The following is an 18241-nucleotide window of genomic DNA, read 5'->3' as shown; positions in this document are numbered from 1 at the left end:
GCCCAGGGCCTGGCTGGATGAACAGATTCATTTCTCTTGTCTCACTGAGATGTACAAACACAGGTTTGGGGACATTTCTGCTGGAAGTGTCCCCTCCCCAGCTCCTGCTCCCAAACACAGGAATGTGACAGCTGCCATCCCTCCTGCCTACACTGGGAATTTCCCTGGAGCACAGGTTCCCACCCAGCACAGAGCTCCCTGCAGCCCCCTCAGCCCTGCTGCATCCCAGGGATTGTCCTTCCCCCAGGGACTCCCCTGTCACCCCTGCTGCCACCCACCTGAGTAGGAGTCTGGGAAGGACAGGTAGCAGATGCTCGTTTTCTGCAAAAGAACCAACACCCAGTGAGAGGCACCTGAGAGCTGCTCCCAAAGGAGGGAAAACAGGGATGCAGGAAGGGTGAATGGAAAGGAAATGGATGGATGAAAAGCAGGGATGCAGGAAGGGTGAATGAAAAGGAAATGAATAAATGAAAAGCAGGGATGCAGGAAGGGTGAATGGAAAGGAAATGGATGGATGAAAAGCAGGGATGCAGGAAGGGTGAATGAAAAGGAAATGGATAAATGAAAAGCAGGGATGCAGGAAGGGTGAATGAAAAGGAAAAGGATGAATGAATGAAAAGCAGGGATGCAGGAAGGGTGAATGAAAAGGAAATGGATAAATGAAAAGCAGGGATGCAGGAAGGGTGAATGAAAAGGAAATGGATAAATGGAAAGCAGGGATGCAGGAAGGGTGGTTACCTCCTTCTCAGTGAGCCTGAAGTCATGGGGGTACACCAGCTGTGGAGAGAGCAGAGCCCCTGTGTCACCCCTGTGCCCACAGCTGCACACACAGACACTCCTGCCCATCCCCACAGACACACAGCAAAGCACCTGGCAGCATTTAAACTCTGGACCTGGCACTGAACCCGGGTTTGTCTGCATTTAGGGACAGACACAAAGGCCCTGTCCTTGTCCCCAGCCCCTCTGCAGCTCCCCTGGAGCCCCTCCAGGCTCTGAGCTCTGCCTGGATCCTGCTCCTGCCCAGCTGAGCCCCCCCAGCTCTCCCAGGCTGATCCCTGGGAGCTGAGGGGCTCCAGCCCTGCAGCAGCTCCAGCTGCTGCTGCTGCATCCCCAGGGCTGGGGCAGCTCTGCAGGTGGGCTCTCACCTGGGCACAGGGGCAGGGTCCCCCAGAGCCCCTGCTGCCTGGGAAGGGAGGAATTGCAGCAGGGCAGGGAGGAACTGCCCAGCTGCAATCCCAGTTTGCTCCAGAGGCAGCTGCTGCTCCAGCCAGGAGCTCAAAGCAGCCTGGGTCTCCTCTCCAGGCTATAAATAGCCCTGGTGGCCCCGTGCCAGGGCCTGGAAGTTCACCCAGCTCTGACAATTCCCTTGGCAAGGGCAGTGCTCCAGCCCAGCCAGCCAAATTCCCAATTACCAGCAGAGCTGGAGAGCCCTCGCTGAGAGCTGAGCTGAGAGAGAAAAGCTGGAGATCCTGGGGCAGAATGAGCCCAGAGCAGCTCAGTGGGAAGGGACTGGGATTCTCCCAGGCATCACCTCCCTGCTCTGCACCAGGACCCCAAGGCGTTCCTGTGGCTGGGGCTAATTAATCCCCACCTAAATTAACATTCATCCTGTGAATTCCCAGGGAATCAGGGCCAGGCCAGCAGTGGGAGCCCTGGAGGTCTGACCCTGATCCCTCAGGAGCCTGTGAGTCCCAGGAATTGTGCTTCCCTCAGCATCTGCTGCCTAACCCAGAGCAGGAGGTGGGACAAGGCTTCTGCTTCCCCTGCCGGATTTTGGGGGGATTTTCTGAGAGAGAATGGTTGGAAAATCAGGTTTTAACCTCCAGGGTTGGAGCTGATGATCTCAGAGGTCTTTTCCAACCTTAATCCATCTGGGATTCCACACCCCTACTTCCCTTTCACTTTAACTCTGATGTTCCTCTATGTTTGAGGTGCAGGGAAATCATCAAATATCCAAAAGCTCAAAACCTCAAATCCAAGGCAAAGGGAATCTGAGTCACTAAGACTTTTCAAAAGCCAAAAAAAGCCAATGAAAAGGAACTCAGGACATGTAGAAGTCCCTGGATGTCTCCAGAGCAGCCCAAAAGGGCTCCAATCACATCCTAAAGTGATGATTTGATTATTTAGAGGGGCCAAAAAAGGAATTCCATTTCATTCCTGCCTTGATTTGGGTTCTGCTCTCCAACAGCTTCTGCACTGTCTGTGGAAGCAGAGTGGGAACCACTGAATTCCAGAACCTTTGGGATCTTTCTCAGTCTTTGGAATTTCTGAACCTCTCAGAGCTGAACTTCAGAGTTTGTAGCCACAGAGACCCCTGGGTTTGTACCCCCAGACCCCTAAATTGGTGCCCCCAGAGCTCCTCCTTCCCTCCCCATGGCTCATCCCTGCTCCTTCCCTTCCCTCTGGAACAGAAACCCACACTGTTTTTCCAAAGTGGGGACAGTGGGGCTCTGCCATCCCCACTGAGATGTTCCCACTTCTCCTAAGTCACTTTTGCCACATAAGGAACATTTTCCCACTGATGCAGACAAAGGGAAAAAAGGAAGAAAAAGAAGGAAATTCCTTTTTAAGGATGAACAAACAGCATTTCTGCATCCCTCATCCACAAAGGCATCTCCTCACCCAGGCAGACAGGTGAGAACCCACCTCCACACTTCAAAGCAGCTACAAAACACCCAATGCTAATTATCATCCCAGCATTCCTTTCTTGGGTATTTCAGGCCTGGTTTTGCAGGAAAAAGGATCAAGCAGGTGAAGCTTGGGTCTGGTGGTGATGTTTTTATACACTTTCAGGCTCAGGGGGAGGAAACAATCAGGTATTCGAGGCAAGGGAGCAGCAAGGAGGTGGAGCTGGCCCCTCCTGCTTCCCATTCCCTTTGGAAACTCCAGCACTTAAAACTGGGAGGCTCAACCCTCTGCAAAGCACAGCAACCTCCCCAAAACGGGCAGGGAAGGAGAGGCTCCCACAGCCAGCCAGAAATGCCAAACCCTCCTTCAGCACCAGCACTGGGATATCCCAGGGAACTGGGATCAACTGTGCAGCCCCTCCTGTCCCAATGCCCCTCACCCCAAAGCTCTGCTCAGCCCCCTCCCCTCCCTGTGCACTGCCCAGACCCCAGCCCTGATCCCCCTTCCCACACCCAACAGTGATTCTGTTCTTCAATGCCATTCCTAATCCTGCTCCTCAATGTCCATTCCTAATCCTGCTCCTCAATATCCATTCCTAATCCTGCTCCTCAATGTCCATTCCTAATCCTGCTCCTCAATATCCATTCCTAATCCTGCTCCTCAATGTCCATTCCTAATCCTGCTCCTCAATATCCATTCCTAATCCTGCTCTTCTCTCATCATTCCTAATCCTGCTCTTCAATGTCCATTCCTAATCCTGCTCTTCAATATCCATTCCTAATCCCACTCTTTTCTCATAATTCCTAATCCTGTTTTTCCCACTCTCCATTCCTAATCCCACTTTTCCCTCTCTCCATTCCTAATCCCACTTTTCCCTCTCTCCATTCCTAATCCCCTCCGTTCCATCCTTCCTTTTCATTCTATTTCACCCCTCCATCCCTGATCCCTCTCCCTATCCCTGATCCCTCCACACCCCCATCCTGCTTTTCCCTCTCTCCATTCCTCATCCCACTTTTTCCCACTCTCCATTCCTAATCCCACTTTTTCCCACTCTCCATTCCTAATCCCACTCTTCTCTCATCATTCCTAATCCCACTTTTTCCCACTCTCCATTCCTAATCCCACTCTTCTCTCATCATTCCTAATCCCACTTTTCCCACTCTCCATTCCTAATCCCACTTTTCCCACACTCCATTCCTAATCCCACTTTTCTCTCTCCATTCCTAATCCCGTTTTTCCCTCTCCCCATTCCTAATCCTTCTTTTCCCTCTCCCCATTCCTAATCCCACTTTTCCCTCTCTCCATTCCTAATCCCCTCCGTTTCATCCTTCCTTTTCATTCCCTGTCACTCCTCCATCCCTGATCCCTCTCCCCATCCCTGATCCCCTTTTCCACCTCCCTATTCCGATTCCCTCTCCATTCCCGGTCCTCACCTCCAGCCCCGATTCCCCTTTTCACCTCCCCATTCGCGATCCCGTGTCCATCCCGGCGCATTCCCGATCCCCGGTGTGTGTCCGCCCTGCTCCCCTCACCATCCCCGCTCCCCATCCCGCTCACCATCCCGCTCACCATCCCCGCTCACCATCCCGCTCACCATCCCGCTCACCATCCCGCTCACCATCCCGCTCACCATCCCCGCTCACCATCCCCGCTCACCATCCCGCTCACCATCCCCGCTCCCCTCACCATCCCCACTCCCCATCCCGCTCACCATCCCGCTCACCATCCCGCTCACCATCCCTCTCACCATCCCCGCTCACCATCCCGCTCACCATCCCGCTCACCATCCCGCTCACCATCCCGCTCACCATCCCCGCTCACCATCCCGCTCACCATCCCCGCTCACCATCCCGCTCACCATCCCCGCTCACCATCCATCCCACTCACACCATCCCCATCGTCACCATCCCCTCACATCGCTCACCATCCCCCGCTCACCATCCCTCTCAACATCCCGCTCACCATCCCCGCTCACCATCCCGCTCACCATCCCGCTCACCATCCCCGCTCACCATCCCCGCTCACCATCCCCACTCACCATCCCCGCTCCCCATCCCCACTCACCATCCCTCTCAACATCCCGCTCACCATCCCCGCTCACCATCCCCGCTCACCATCCCGCTCCCCTCACCATCCCGCTCACCATCCCCACTCACCATCCCGCTCACCATCCCCGCTCACCATCCCCACTCACCATCCCCGCTCACCATCCCCACTCACCATCCCTCTCAACATCCCGCTCACCATCCCCGCTCACCATCCCCGCTCACCATCCCGCTCCCCTCACCATCCCCGCTCACCATCCCCGCTCACCATCCCCGCTCACCATCCCGCTCACCATCCCGCTCACCATCCCCGCTCACCATCCCTCTCCCCTCACCATCCCGCTCACCATCCCCGCTCACCATCCCCGCTCACCATCCCGCTCACCATCCCCACTCACCATCCCCGCTCACCATCCCTCTCACCCATTCCCACTCACCATCCGTACCATCCCGCTCACCCATCCCCGCTCACCATCCCTCTCACCATCCCGCTCACCATCCCGCTCACCCATCCCCGCTCACCATCCCCCCTCACCATCCCGCTCACCATCCCGCTCACCATCCCTCTCACCATCCCCACTCACCATCCCCACTCACCATCCCGCTCACCATCCCGCTCACCATCCCTGCTCACACGATCCCCATCACCATCCCCCTCACCATCCCGCTCACCATCCCCACTCACCATCCCCACTCACCATCCCGCTCACCATCCCCACTCACCATCCCGCTCACCATCCCCACTCACCATCCCGCTCACCATCCCCACTCACCATCCCCGCTCACCATCCCCCGCTCACCATCCCGCTCACCATCCCGCTCACCATCCCCACTCACCATCCCGCTCACCATCCCTCTCACCATCCCGCTCACCATCCCTCTCACCATCCCCACTCACCATCCCGCTCACCATCCCGCTCACCATCCCCGCTCACCATCCCGCTCACCATCCCCGCTCACCATCCCGCTCACCATCCCGCTCACCATCCCCGCTCACCATCCCGCTCACCATCCCGCTCACCATCCCGCTCACCATCCCGCTCACCATCCCCGCTCACCATCCCCGCTCACCATCCCGCTCACCATCCCCACTCACCATCCCCGCTCACCATCCCGCTCACCATCCCTCTCACCATCCCCGCTCACCATCCCTCTCACCATCCCCGCTCACCATCCCCACTCACCATCCCCGCTCACCATCCCGCTCACCATCCCGCTCACCATCCCCGCTCCCCTCACCATCCCTCTCCCCTCACCATCCCGCTCCCGGCGCGCTGTGCCCATGCCCGTTGGGCTGCGGCGCACCTCCATGGCCTGTCCCAGCTCCAGGTCGAAGGTCACCACACACACGCAGTCGATCCAGGCGGCGAAGCGGCCCCAGGGCAGGGGTGAGGCGGCGGTGGCGGCGGCGCGGCGGGGCCGCGGCCCGACCCGGCTCAGCGCGTCCATGGCGGCGCCGCCCGCGCGCGGCCCGCCCCGCGCCAGCGCCCCCTGCCGGCCGGGAGGACCCGCCCCGCCCCGTGCCAGCGCCCCCTGCCGGCCGGGAGGACCCGGAGCGCCGCTTTTACCATCGAGGCGGGAGCGGGCGCGCAGAGCGCCGCGGGCGGGGCTTTGGGGGTGTCATGGCGGCGGCGTGAGGGCTCCGGGGGACCGGGTCTGTTGAACCCTGGGCGGCTTCAGCGCTCGGCGTCCGAGCCCCGTGTGTGCCTTCCAGGACCTGTCCCACCCCCCTGTGTCCCTTCCAGGACCTGCGGGACCCGCCTGTGCCCGCTCTGAGCCCCCCCCGAGCCCTCGGGCCGGTTTTAGGAGCGCTCCAAGCTCCGTGTACAAAATCCCCGCCGTTTATTCCCTGCCGGGCGTGAGGAGGAGATTTGCACAGAGCAGAAAATGACATTTTTCTGCAGGAGAATTCGCACAGTCCCGCCCGGTGTAACTCACATTCTCCGCCCGCCACAGTTCATTGTGTGACCCAGCCTGACCCCGCTGCAAGTTGATTTTCGCTTGAAAGAGAGTTCTTTCATTAAGGGATTCTATTGTAGAAGCGACGCCTCGGTTACGTTTCTAAAGGTGAGAGAATGACACCGATTCCTTTGGAGGAGTTTATCCCGGAATGGGGATTCCCCGGAGCTGCCCCGGGGTGTTCCCAGGGGTGTCCGGGGTTGTTTTGGGGATTTCTGTGGGATTCTGGGCACGTGAATTCAGTGCCTGACCTGTTTCCTGCTCGGGCCATCTGGGAAGTGTGGGGGATAAATCAGGTTTGCTGAGGGCTGAGGAACTCCCTGGCGCTTTGGAGGGTTGTTCATTGCCAGGAGCAGAGCAGGAGCGAACACAAAGTGGGAGAAGGAGCAGCCGCACCCTGGCGGTGCCCGAGGCCAGCCTGGCACGGTGCAAGGTGTCCCTGCCCACGGGGCTGCTTCCAGCCGAGCCATTCCATGGTTTCAGAGTGCCACGGGTGTCCAAGTGACACGAGTGTCCCCCAGGCCCCCCAGTGTGTGATGGCACGGCAGCTGCTGCCAGGACTGTGTGCACAGGAATTCCGTGGATGGCCGGGTTTAGTTATTTATTTGTGGCACTTCTTTGCTTCCATCGTGCTGTTTGTTCCATTTCAGCCCTTTCATGTCCTTGTCCCGCCCCTGGTGAAGTCTCCTGCTCCGGGAGCAGAGGAGCTGCACTTAAACACTGCCCTGTGCCATGAACTGCTAATTAATACTGATTATGATTTATTACAGGCTTGTAATAAAGCTTGCAACACTACATTTGCATTTGCCACACTTGGAGCTGATTCTTGCTCCCTTGCCGGATAAGGAACAGGAGGAAAATAGAAGAAAAATATGAATAAAAAATATTGGGCATTTTTTCCTCAGTAACTCTTTGTCCCACAATAAAAATCAGTTTTAATCTTGTCCCAGGGGTCTTCCATGGCTGATTTCACTACAGCCACACAAACACTCCTGCCTGGCCAAGCAGAAGAAATTTAACTGTGAATAAAAAGGGCAATAGAACATCTGAGCAGTGTTAAAGTGAGGGCTGGAGGTTTCCATTAGGATGGAAGCACAGGAAGCAGGGAAGTGTCTCAGGCAGGTCACACCCAGTATCCCCATTCCTCCAGAGAGAATTTCCCAGAGCCACGAGGCAGGACAGGCAAGTGTTGGAATCACAGAACCTGGGAAAGCTTGAATGGTTTGGGTGGGAAGGGACCCCAGAGCCCCCCAGTGCCACCCCTGCAGTGCCATGGCAGGGACCCCTGCCCCTGTCCCACTGTCCCAGCCCCAGTGTCCAGCCTGGCCTTGGCCATTCCAGGGATCCAGGGGCAGCCACAGCTGCTCTGGCAGTTCCAGCCCAGCCAGCAATTGCTGCCCAAGATCCCAGCCAGCCCTGCCCTGTGGCACTGGGAGCCATTCCCTGCCTCCTGGCCCTGTCCTTGTCCCCAGCCCCTCTGCAGCTCCCCTGGAGCCCCTCCAGGCTCTGAGCTCTGCCTGGAGCTTTCCCTCCCAGGCTGGGCATTCCCAGCTCTCCCAGCCGGGCCCTACAGGAGCTTTCCCTTGACCTGCCCCAGGGTGTTTTCGGTTTCCTGTTGGAAGCCCCGCGGTCCCCGGAGCTTTGCTGGGCTCTCCCGGCCGGGGCGCGGCTGGCTGGGCCCTGCCCAGCCCGGGGGTGCTGCTGCGGGCGGGGGGCGCTGCCCGGTGGGATTTCCCGGAGGGAGGAGTTGAAGACACTCGGGAGAGGCTGCGAGGGTGCGATGGCAGGAGCGGGCCGGTCCCCGAGCCGGGCTGAGCGCGGAGCTCCGCGCTGCCGCTGGACCATATTTGGGAAGGTTGGCGGTGCAGCGCCGGAGCCGAGCTCGGGGCTCCGGGGCAGCGCTGGGGCTGCTGCCGCTCATCTCCCCAGCAACCCCGCAAACACAACACTGCCCGAGCCTGCCGCTATAATTAACTGTGCCCCGGCTGCCCTGCTCCCGCACTGCCGGGCGGGACAATGCTCCCGGAGCAGCCGGGACGCTCCCTGCGGCCGCAGGCGAGGAACGCGAGCCGCCCCTCGGGCACTCTGGGCTCTGGGAGTTCACCCAGCCCTGCTCACTCGGCCCAAAAGGCGGCAGAGAGGAACGCTGGGGTTTGGAAAAGCTCCCGGTGCTCGGGAGAGGCTGCGGCTGCGGGAGAGGGCGGAAAGCTCGTCCCCTCCTCCCTGCAGGGCCGCTCAGATTAATGTCAAACTGGCGCTGGGAGATCCTGTTCTGATGCCTGCTGGAGGCACCAGATCACGCCTCAATCCTGAGCCAAGAATAGATCTCAGAATTCTTCATCATCCACAGCCTATTCTGGGCCTGCAGCCTCCCACCCAGCGTGTGCCCGCTCCTGCTCCCGCTGGGAATCCTGCTCGGGCTCAGCTCCACTGCCTGCTCCAGAGCTGGGAGCTCTGCAGCCTCCTTGTGCTGAGGGACACACAGAACTGGGGAATCCTGCAATGCTTTGGATTGAAGGGGTCCCAGTGCCACCCAGTGCCACCCAGTGCCACCCACAGGGACACCTTCTGTGAGCCCAGCCAGGGCTCAGCCCCTCGTGTTGGTGCTGGAGGAGATTCCAGCAGCTGCTCCCAGTGGGATCCAGCTGCCCTGTGTCACAACCAGGGCCTGGAACCACGGCCTGAGCTGCCTGTCCCTGCCCCTGCCCCTGTCCCTGCCCCTGTCCCTGTCCCTGTCCCTGTCCCTGTCCCTGTCCCTGTCCCTGTCCCTGCCCCTGCCCCTGTCCCTGTCCCTGTGTCCCTGCCCCTGCCCCTGCCCCTGCCCCTGCCCCTGTCCCTGTCCCTGTCCCGTCCCTGCCCCTGTCCCCTGTCCCTGTCCCTGTCCCTGTTCCTGCCCTGCCCCTGTCCCTGTCTCTGTCCCTGCCCCTGCCCCTGTCCCTGCCCCTGCCCCTGCCCCTGTCCCGTCCCTGTCCCTGTCCCTGTCCCTGTCCCTGTCCCTGTCCCTGCTGGGAGAGGGGAGCTGGCAGCTCCTGGCCCCGCTGCTGCCAAGCCCAGAGTTCAGCTGTATTTTAGCGTGTTCCAGAGGGCTGGAGCAGAGAAGAAGGAAGCTGTTCCAAGGTTGGAACTCTAGAAATCAGCTGGAGGAGTCAGGCTGTACAGCCCCAGCCCACCTGGGGGTGGGAATAAGCTCTGGGGGCGGCTGGAAGATTTGGGAATTTGCTTGGATGGTTTTGTCCTGTCCCCAGAAGCCACAATAAGCCACAAAAATGCTTTATAAGCCCATTTCCCTCCAACAGACGAAACAGGGAAGTGAAACTCCCGAGGCTGTGCTATTTTTTCCTGCATTAATGGCCACCAAAGTGCTAATTACCACACTGGGTGCCATATAAATTCTTGGAGTCCTTCCCTTGCAGCCCTCACACTGGAAAAGCGTCCATAAATGAGGAATTTTACCCACTCCTTCACGGGGGGTCCTTTTCACGGCATTTCTGTGGCAGCACTCCCAGGGCCAAGCCCGGCCTGTGGCAGGGGGGACACGGGATGAGCCCTGGGCTCCTCCCAGCCCCGACCATTGCAGGATTGATTCCGTCCCCTGCGAGCAGGGCAGCACAATCCCGTCCCTCTTTTCCCAAGGCAAAGGCCACATTTCCCTGTAAACTTTAACCACGTGCAGGAATCTTTGCAGGGTCAAGGCCTGGGCGAGAGCAGCACGGAGCAGCTTAGTGGTAAATCCCGTGGCAGGAATTCAGCGTGGAATGAAGGACTGGATCCCTTCCTGCCGGTTCCTGGAGGATGCTGGCACTTGGAGAGCAGTTTATCCGCGAGACAGAGACAAACCCGGGCACGGCCACAGCGGCTCCAGGGGCGCAGGCTGCCAGCATGACTCAGAGATCGCCGCTCCCAGCCCTGCCTCCCTGTGCTCATCCCCACGCCCCTGTGCGCACCCCAATCCCCTGACCCCCATCTCTGGGTCCCCCTCGCAGTGACAGGGGGCCACCTGAAGGCTGTGGCCACGGAAGGGGTCCCGCTGTCCCCGTGTCCCCCCAGCCGCGGGGTGCTGTCCCCGTGCTCCTCCTGCTGCCCCCGAGGCCGTGACCACCGCCGGCGGCCGCAGCTCGCCCTCCCCGGCATCCCGAGGGCTGTCCCCGGGGCTGGGGCCGCCCCACTGTTTTCCTGTCCCCACCCTCGCCCCACCACGCCGACCCCCTGTCCCTGTGTCCCCACCGCCTCGTCCCAGTGTCCCGTGTCTCTTTCCCCGTCCCATCCCCGTCCCACCATCTCCCAGTCCCCGCCCCCGTGTCTTCATCTCCGCCCCCGAGTTTCCGTCCCCCTGTCCCCGTTCCCGTCCCCCATCCCCGTCCCTGTCCACCCATCCCCATTCCCATCCCTCGTCCCCATTCCCTCCCCACCATTCCCATTTCCATTTCCGTCCCTGTCCCCCCGTCCCGTCCTGAGTCGCGATCCCCGCCCCACCATCCTCATCCCGGTCCTGCGGTGTTCCCGTGTCCCCATCCCTATCCCCGTGCCTATCCCTGCCCCCGTGCCCATGTCCTTATGTCGGTGTCCCCATCCCTGTCCCTGTGTCCCCATCTCCACGTCCCCATTCCCGCCCCTATCCCCTGTCCCTGTCCCTTCCCCCCTGTCCCTGTGTCCCCATGTCCATATCCCCTGTCCCGCCCCTATCCCCTGTCCCTGTTCCCATTCCCGCCCCTATCCCCTGTCCCTGTCCCTTCCCCCCTGTCCCTGTGTCCCCATGTCCATATCCCCATTCCCGCCCCTATCCCCTGTCCATATCCCCATTCCCGCCCCTATCCCCTGTCCCTGTGTCCCCATGTCCATGTCCCCATTCCCGCCCCTATCCCCTGTCCATGTCCCCCTGTCCCTGTGTCCCCATGTCCATGTCCCCATTCCCGCCCCTATCCCCTGTCCCTGTCCCCCTGTCCCTGTGTCCCCATCTCCATGTCCCCATTCCCGTTCCCGTCCCTATCCCCCTGTCCCTGTGTCCCCATTCCCGCCCCTATCCCCTGTTCCTGTCCCCATTCCCGCCCCTATCCCCTGTCCCTGTGTCCCCATTCTCGCCCCTATCCCCTGTCCATGTCCCCATTCCCGCCCCTATCCCCTGTCCCTGTGTTCCCATCTCCATGTCCCCATTCCCGCCCCTATCCCCTGTCCCTGTGTCCCCATTCTCGCCCCTATCCCCTGTCCATGTCCCCATTCCCGCCCCTATCCCCTGTCCCTGTGTTCCCATCTCCATGTCCCCATTCCCGCCCCTATCCCCTGTCCCTGTCCCCCTGTCCCTGTGTCCCCATCTCCATGTCCCCATTCCCGTTCCCGTCCCTATCCCCCTGTCCCTGTGTCCCCATCTCCATGTCCCCATTCCCGTTCCCGTCCCTATCCCCCTGTCCCTGTGTCCCCATCTCCATGTCCCCATTCCCGTTCCCGTCCCTATCCCCTGTCCCTGTGTTCCCATCTCCATGTCCCCATTCCCGCCCCTATCCCCTGTCCCTGTCCCCCTGTCCCTGTGTCCCCATCTCCATGTCCCCATTCCCGTTCCCGTCCCTATCCCCCTGTCCCTGTGTCCCCATCTCCATGTCCCCATTCCCGTTCCCGTCCCTATCCCCCTGTCCCTGTGTCCCCATCTCCATGTCCCCATTCCCGTTCCCGTCCCTATCCCCTGTCCCTGTGTCCCCATCTCCATGTCCCCATTCCCGCCCCTATCCCCTGTCCCTGTCCCCCCATCCCTGTCCCCGTCTCCCCATCCCGGTGTCCCCGCGGCCCCGCCCCCGCCCCGCCCACCACCGACAGCCCCACCCACCCACGGTCCCGCCCCGCCCAGACCCCGCCCCTCCCCCGCGGCCCCGCCCCTCTCCCCCCGCCCTGAGGGAGCCGCGGCGCCGCCGCCATTTTGGAGCCGCCGCCGCCGCCGCTCCGCCGCCGCTGCCCGCGCAGCCCCGGCCGGCCCAGCCCGCGGGCCCGGCCCGCAGCCCGGCCCGGCAGCGCCCGAGGGCAGCCCGGCACCCGCAGGTGAGCCGCGGCTGTCACCGCCGCCCTCGCGAGGCCCGGGTCGGGGCTGGGCCCGGCGCCGCGGGCTGGGCCCCGCCGCTCCCCCGGCTCCTCTCCGGCCTCCCGGAGGCTCCCCCCGCGGTCCGGGGGTTCGGCACCGTTTGGGGGGTTAAAATCCTCCCCCGCCGAGTCGCTGTCCGGGGCTGGGCCGCGGTGCCGCCGCCTCGTTCCGTGCGGATCTGGGTTAAATCCGCCTGCTCTGCGCGTGACAGTTTGCTTTTGCCGTGTTTTGGTGCGTGCGGGGCGGGCTGGCGGGGCTGGGGCTGCGGCTGCGGGCGCTCCCGGATCGCTCCTGGATCGCTCCCGGATCGCTCCTGGCCGGCCGGGAGTGGCCGGAGCTGCCGGGACTGGCGGCGGTGCCAAGGTCAGGGGTCAGGTCACCCTTGCTGGGCTCAGACCTTGCTCTGAGGGCTCAGCGCTCTCCCAGGCTCCGGTCACCTTCCGTGCTGCCCTGCCCGCGGGTCACGGCACCCCCTGGGCTCTGCCCCCTCTCCTGGGGTCGGGTCAGTCCCGGAGGTCAGGCCCTTCCCGGGCTCAGCTTCCCTCTTGGGAGGCAGATCACTCTTGGGAGGGTCCCCTTTCCTGCGGGTCTGGTTCTCCTCCTGTGGGTCAAGTCCCTCTCGGCTGTCTGGTCCCCTCCTGGAGGGTCAGAACCCCTTCCCGGGGGTCGGGTGCTGATCCCGGGGGTCACAGGGGGGATCAGTGGTCGGGGTCCCTCTCTCTAAGCTCAGCTCTCCCTTCCCGGGGGTCACAGGGGGGATCAGTGGTCAGGGTCCCTCTCTCTAAGCTCAGCTCACCCTTCCCGGGGGTCGGGTGCTGATCCCGGGGGTCACAGGGGGGATCAGTGGTCAGGGTCCCTCTCTCTAAGCTCAGCTCTCCCTTCCCGGGGGTCTCAGGGGGATCAGTGGTCGGGGTCCCTCTCTCTAAGCTCAGCTCTCCCTTCCCGGGGTCTGCTCCCCTTCCCGGGGGTCACAGGGGGGATCAGTGGTCGGGGTCCCTCTCTCTAAGCTCAGCTCTCCCTTCCCGGGGGTCTCAGGGGGATCAGTGGTCAGGGTCTCTCTCTCTAAGCTCAGCTCTCCCTTCCCGGGGGTCTCAGGGGGATCAGTGGTCAGGGTCCCTCTCTCTAAGCTCAGCTCTCCCTTCCCGGGGTCACAGGGGGGATCAGTGGTCAGGGTCCCTCTCTCTAAGCTCAGCTCTCCCTTCCCGGGGTCAGCTCCCTCCCGGGGGTCACAGGGGGGCTCAGCCTGCCCAGGGTGTCACCCTCCTGGGGACCTGCCCGCCCCAGGGTGCAGACTTTGGCCATAAATGTCACCGTGCTGCTTTTATGAAGGGCCACAATCCGTGCTGGGAGTGGAGGCCCCGCTGGAGCCACCACAAGATTCATCTGACAGGAAAGCAGCTCCTGGCAGAGGCTGGGAGGGCCCTGCTCAATTTGAGGGCCTTGTTTTGCACCAGCTAAAAAAAAAAAAAAAAAAAAAAAGCCAAACTAGGAAGTGAAAAAGAGAAACTGAGAGAACTCGGAGGGACCTGAGAGGTTTTTTCTCGCTTGATCCCCCTTTTGGAAATTCATGTTTGAAAAACTTGCAGCTTGTTTCCATGGTTCATTTTGTGTCAGAAAGGAAAAGGTGGTGATTCCAGTGCTGCCCAGCCCCACAGGTTTGAACCAAGCTCTTAGGAGCAGATTTGGGTTATAAAGCTCTGTTTAAAGGCTGATGAGAGAAGAAACATTTATGTTTTCTCTTATTACTCTGACACTTAAAAGCGAGCATGCTGCCAAAATACTTCAGTGGTAAAAAAAAAACCCCTTGGTGGATGGTAGTATAGGGATTTCCATGGCAACCAATGGTGATCTCATGGGAAGCAAAGTTAAATTTTGGGCTGTCAGTGGGAGCACATGATGGCCTGGGCTGGCCTGGGTGACATTTGCTCGGCAGAAGGTGATGAGGGCTGGGTGGGAACAAACTGCTCTGAAAGCAAGGCTTGCTCTCTGTGTGTACACTGATATTCCTGTGGGTTTTGTGCTTCCTTTGGATTAGTGCTGACACCCAGGGATGTGGGGCAGTGCCCTGGCTGGCAGTGGGGACACTGGTGGGGCAGGAGAGGTTCCTGCAGAAGCTGCCACTGGGGGAAGGTTTGTTGTGGGATGCAGGAGCTGTGGAGCATCTCCTGCTCAGCCTGCTGTTCCAGGAGCTCTGCGTGTGCTGTGGGAGGGACAGGGTGGATTTCTGACTTCACAAATTGGAAACTGTCAAAAATAATAACGCCGAGGCAGCGCTGTGTGAGAGCTGCTGCTCGGGGGTTTGTTACCAGGAGAGGAGCTCTGTGGGCTTGCAGGAGTTCTGGGGAGCTCCAGCCACTGCTGGCAGAGCTTCCCTGGGGAGCAGTGTCCCAGAGTGGGATCCCCCAGTCCTGCTCCCAGTTTCCTGGCTGGACTGGGAGGCAGCTGGAGAGGATCCCATCCCTGCTGGCCCCCACAGTGAGCTGCTGGGAGAGAAGGGGGCCTGGCTTCACTAATGCTTCCTCTCCTCTTTGCTACAGAGATCTCCCCGTGTGTGCCTGTGCTGCTTGTCCATGCTCTGTGCAGGGAATGCTTCCTTTGAGCTCTCCCCTGAGTTTTCTGGTTCCACAGGGGACCCAAAACTTTTCTTCCCTGAGCCCAGCAGTGGTATAGAGGAATTCCAGCATCACAGAACCATGGAGCCTCCTGAGCTGGAAGGGCCCCCAGGGATCATGGCTGCAGCTCCTGGCCCTGCACAGACCCCAACAATCCCAAACTGGGCACCCCTGGCAGCTCCTGGAGCTCTGGGGCAGTGCCCAATCCCTGTGGGTGAGGGCAGAACCTTGCTGCCATCCAGCCTGAGCCTGCCTGGCACAGCTCCACTCGCTGGTGCTGTCCCTGCTCTCCAGAGCCTGCAGAGCTCAGGGCTGGCAGCAGGGGATGAGCTGTGCTGCTCTCTGTGCAGGTGGGCTCTGTGCTCAGGATCCTGCCTCTGTGGATGTCATCCAGCAGGATGCTTTAACAGGGTGCCTGAAGGGCAGGAGCTGCAGCTCAGCCAAAAAAATGGGCAAACTGGAATGCCAGGAAATAGGGGAGTCTCTTGGTGGAGTAAATCTTGGGTTTGGAACAGGAGTAGAACAAGAATAACTGGGAAATTTGGGTGCAAATGGTGCAGGGGAAAGGGGTGAGGTCGGTGAGCTGAGAGCAGAGGAGGAGCTGGGTGCTCCAGTCACAGGATCAAGGAATGTCCTGAGCTGGAAGGGACCCACAGGGATCATCCAGCCCAGCTCCTGGCCCTGCCCAGAACCCCCCAGACCCCACCCTGTGCATCCCTGGCAGCCTGTCCAGACACTCCTGGAGCTGGGGCATTCCCTGGGGAGCCTGTGCCAGGCTGACAGAACTTCAGAGAACTTTACAGAGAGGAAGGTTTGTGGGAGGTCTTGTTTTGCTGGATGCAGAATTCCTGAAGAACTAATTGAGGAGTTAATAGAGTGAGTTAATGAGTGAGGGCAGTGCTGGGCCTGGAGCAGCAGTCCCTCTCTCCTGGCCCTGTTTATAGGGAACACAGCCCTGCTCCCATTTACACTGATGGGCTGCCGTGCTTTTACCTCCTTTTCACGGAAAATCCACAGATGTTGGGGGTTATGGAAGGCTCAGGGAAGGAATGTGGCCTCTGTGTGACCAGGAGTAGCAACAAAGGCTCTTAAGTGTCTCTTTGATTCAGTGTTATTGGAAGCAGGAGTGTGTTGTCTTTCCTGGCTGCTGCTGTGTTTCTCTACTTGAGCTTTTCTTTTGCTCTCCCCTCACTCCTGATGGACTTCCCTGCTCCTTGTTTTGATCCTCCCCAGCCTCCAGCACTGCAATAACCAATATTGACATTATTATCACTGCCTGGACTATTTTTACCTGCACCTTAACTCTGGTTTGGAGGGAAACTTGGGCAAATAAATATCAGTTATCTCAGGAAATGAAACTTTGGCGGCCAGCTTGAGAATCTCAGACAAAAAAGGGTTGGATTTAGGTGGAACTTGAGTGCCACACATATTGCTGTTGGATGAGCTGTGCAAGTGGGAAGTTTGTGTTTCTTAGTGCCTGATGGAGCAGAGGCACCGTGAGAGTGACAGTAATAAAGGTCTGCAGGGCCTGAAGCCTGCCCAGAATTGTCACTTTTGTCAGGGGTGCCTTTGAACCAGCCCCACGTGGCTCAAGGCGCTGTCACCACGGCGAGGCTGAGGTGGTGTCAGGAGGAAGTGCAGCTCTCAGCCTGCTCAGAGCTACCAGCTCTGCAGCTGCTGGCCTGGGCTGCTCCTCCTGCTCCCTCTCAGTGTCCCTTTCCTGTGTCCCCCTGCTACCTGGGGGCTCTGGGGGTGTCACAGCACCCACACACCCCATTCTGTCCCTGGAGTCAGCCTGGGGAGCCTGGGGCTCCTCTGGGCACCAGGGGAAGCTGCAAAGTGTGAGAAAAATATTGTGGTGAAATGGCAAAGGGCAGGCAGAGCTCAGAGCTCTTCTCTGGCTGGGGCAGAGGGGGAAACTCTGGCACAGCTTTCCACAGAATCTCCTGAGCTGGAAGGGCCCCTGGGATCGTGGGTGCAGCTCCTGGCCCTGCACAGACCCCCAACAATCCCAAACTGGGATCAGAGCCCTGGGGCTGTGCCCAGCACCCTGTGGGTGAGGGCAGAAGCTTGCTGCCATCCTGAGCCTGCCTGGCACAGCTCCACTCCCTGGTGCTGTCCCTGTCACAGGGAGCAGAGACCTGAGCTGCCCCTGGGGAGCTCTGAGCTCAGCCTCCTCCAGCTGGACATTCCAAGTGCCCTCAGCTGCTCCTCCTGTGGCCCCTCCAGACCCCTCCCGTGCCCATGGGCCTGCTTTGATGCTCCCCAGCTTTAGCTGTTGTTTATATTGAGGACTGGAGGTGGGGCCTCCCCAGTGCAGGGCAGGACAGTCCCCTGGTGCCCCCCATGTCCCTCCTGGCTCCAGGGCACAGCTGACTCAGATCCCCCTTTCCATCCACCAGGACCAGTCCCTCCCAGAGCTGCTCTCCAGCCTCTCAGTCCCAGCCTGTGGGTGTCTCCAGGGCTGTCCCAGCCCAGTGCAGAATGTGGCACCTGCCTGTGTTAAATAAACCTCACACAGTTGTGATTCCCAGCCCTCAGGTTTGTCCAGCTCTGTCTGCAGGGCCCCTCTGCCTTTGGGGAGTCAGCAGCCCCTCCAGTTTTGTGCCATGTGCACACTAACCTGGTGTCCCCTCGAGCTGCACAGGTCATCTGGGAAACTGCTGCAGGGAGCTGGGTCTGAGCTGCAGCCCTGTGCAGCTGGGGCTTTGCAGGGAAGCTTCCCAAACATCTGGATTGCTCAGGCCAGGCTTTGTGGGGGCTGGCAGTGCCCCTGCTGCACTTGCAGGCTTGCAGTGGGATTTCAGTCCTGCAGTTTGCTGCTGCTCAGAGCTCTGTGGCCTGGAGTGACACTGGTGGCTCTGGAGCCACGTTGATTCTGATTTCCCTGGGAGAGGCACAGACCTGCAGCAGTGGGGATGCTCTGGCTGCTG

At 60.2% G+C, this 18241-nt stretch overlaps 1 protein-coding gene across 1 annotated transcript; it reads right to left on the bottom strand.

The window, feature by feature from the left end:
- Positions 1-225: 225 nt before the first annotated feature.
- LOC306815222 (protein DENND6B-like) lies at positions 226-6150 on the bottom strand. The gene is made up of 3 exons (XM_079331827.1): positions 5979-6150; positions 739-777; positions 226-321 (listed from the first exon to the last, which is right to left on the bottom strand). Exons 1-3 carry the CDS (start codon positions 6120-6122, stop codon positions 259-261), a joined length of 246 nt encoding a protein of 81 aa, XP_079187953.1. The 5' UTR covers positions 6123-6150; the 3' UTR covers positions 226-258.
- Positions 6151-18241: the final 12091 nt, after the last annotated feature.

The sequence above is a fragment of the Erithacus rubecula genome (genome assembly GCF_903797595.1).
Source record: "Erithacus rubecula genome assembly, contig: scaffold_1201_arrow_ctg1, whole genome shotgun sequence".
Taxonomy (NCBI): Eukaryota; Metazoa; Chordata; class Aves; order Passeriformes; family Muscicapidae; genus Erithacus; species Erithacus rubecula.
The sequence above is the reverse complement of the archived record's forward strand: the minus strand, read 5'-3'. Positions and strand labels throughout refer to the sequence as shown.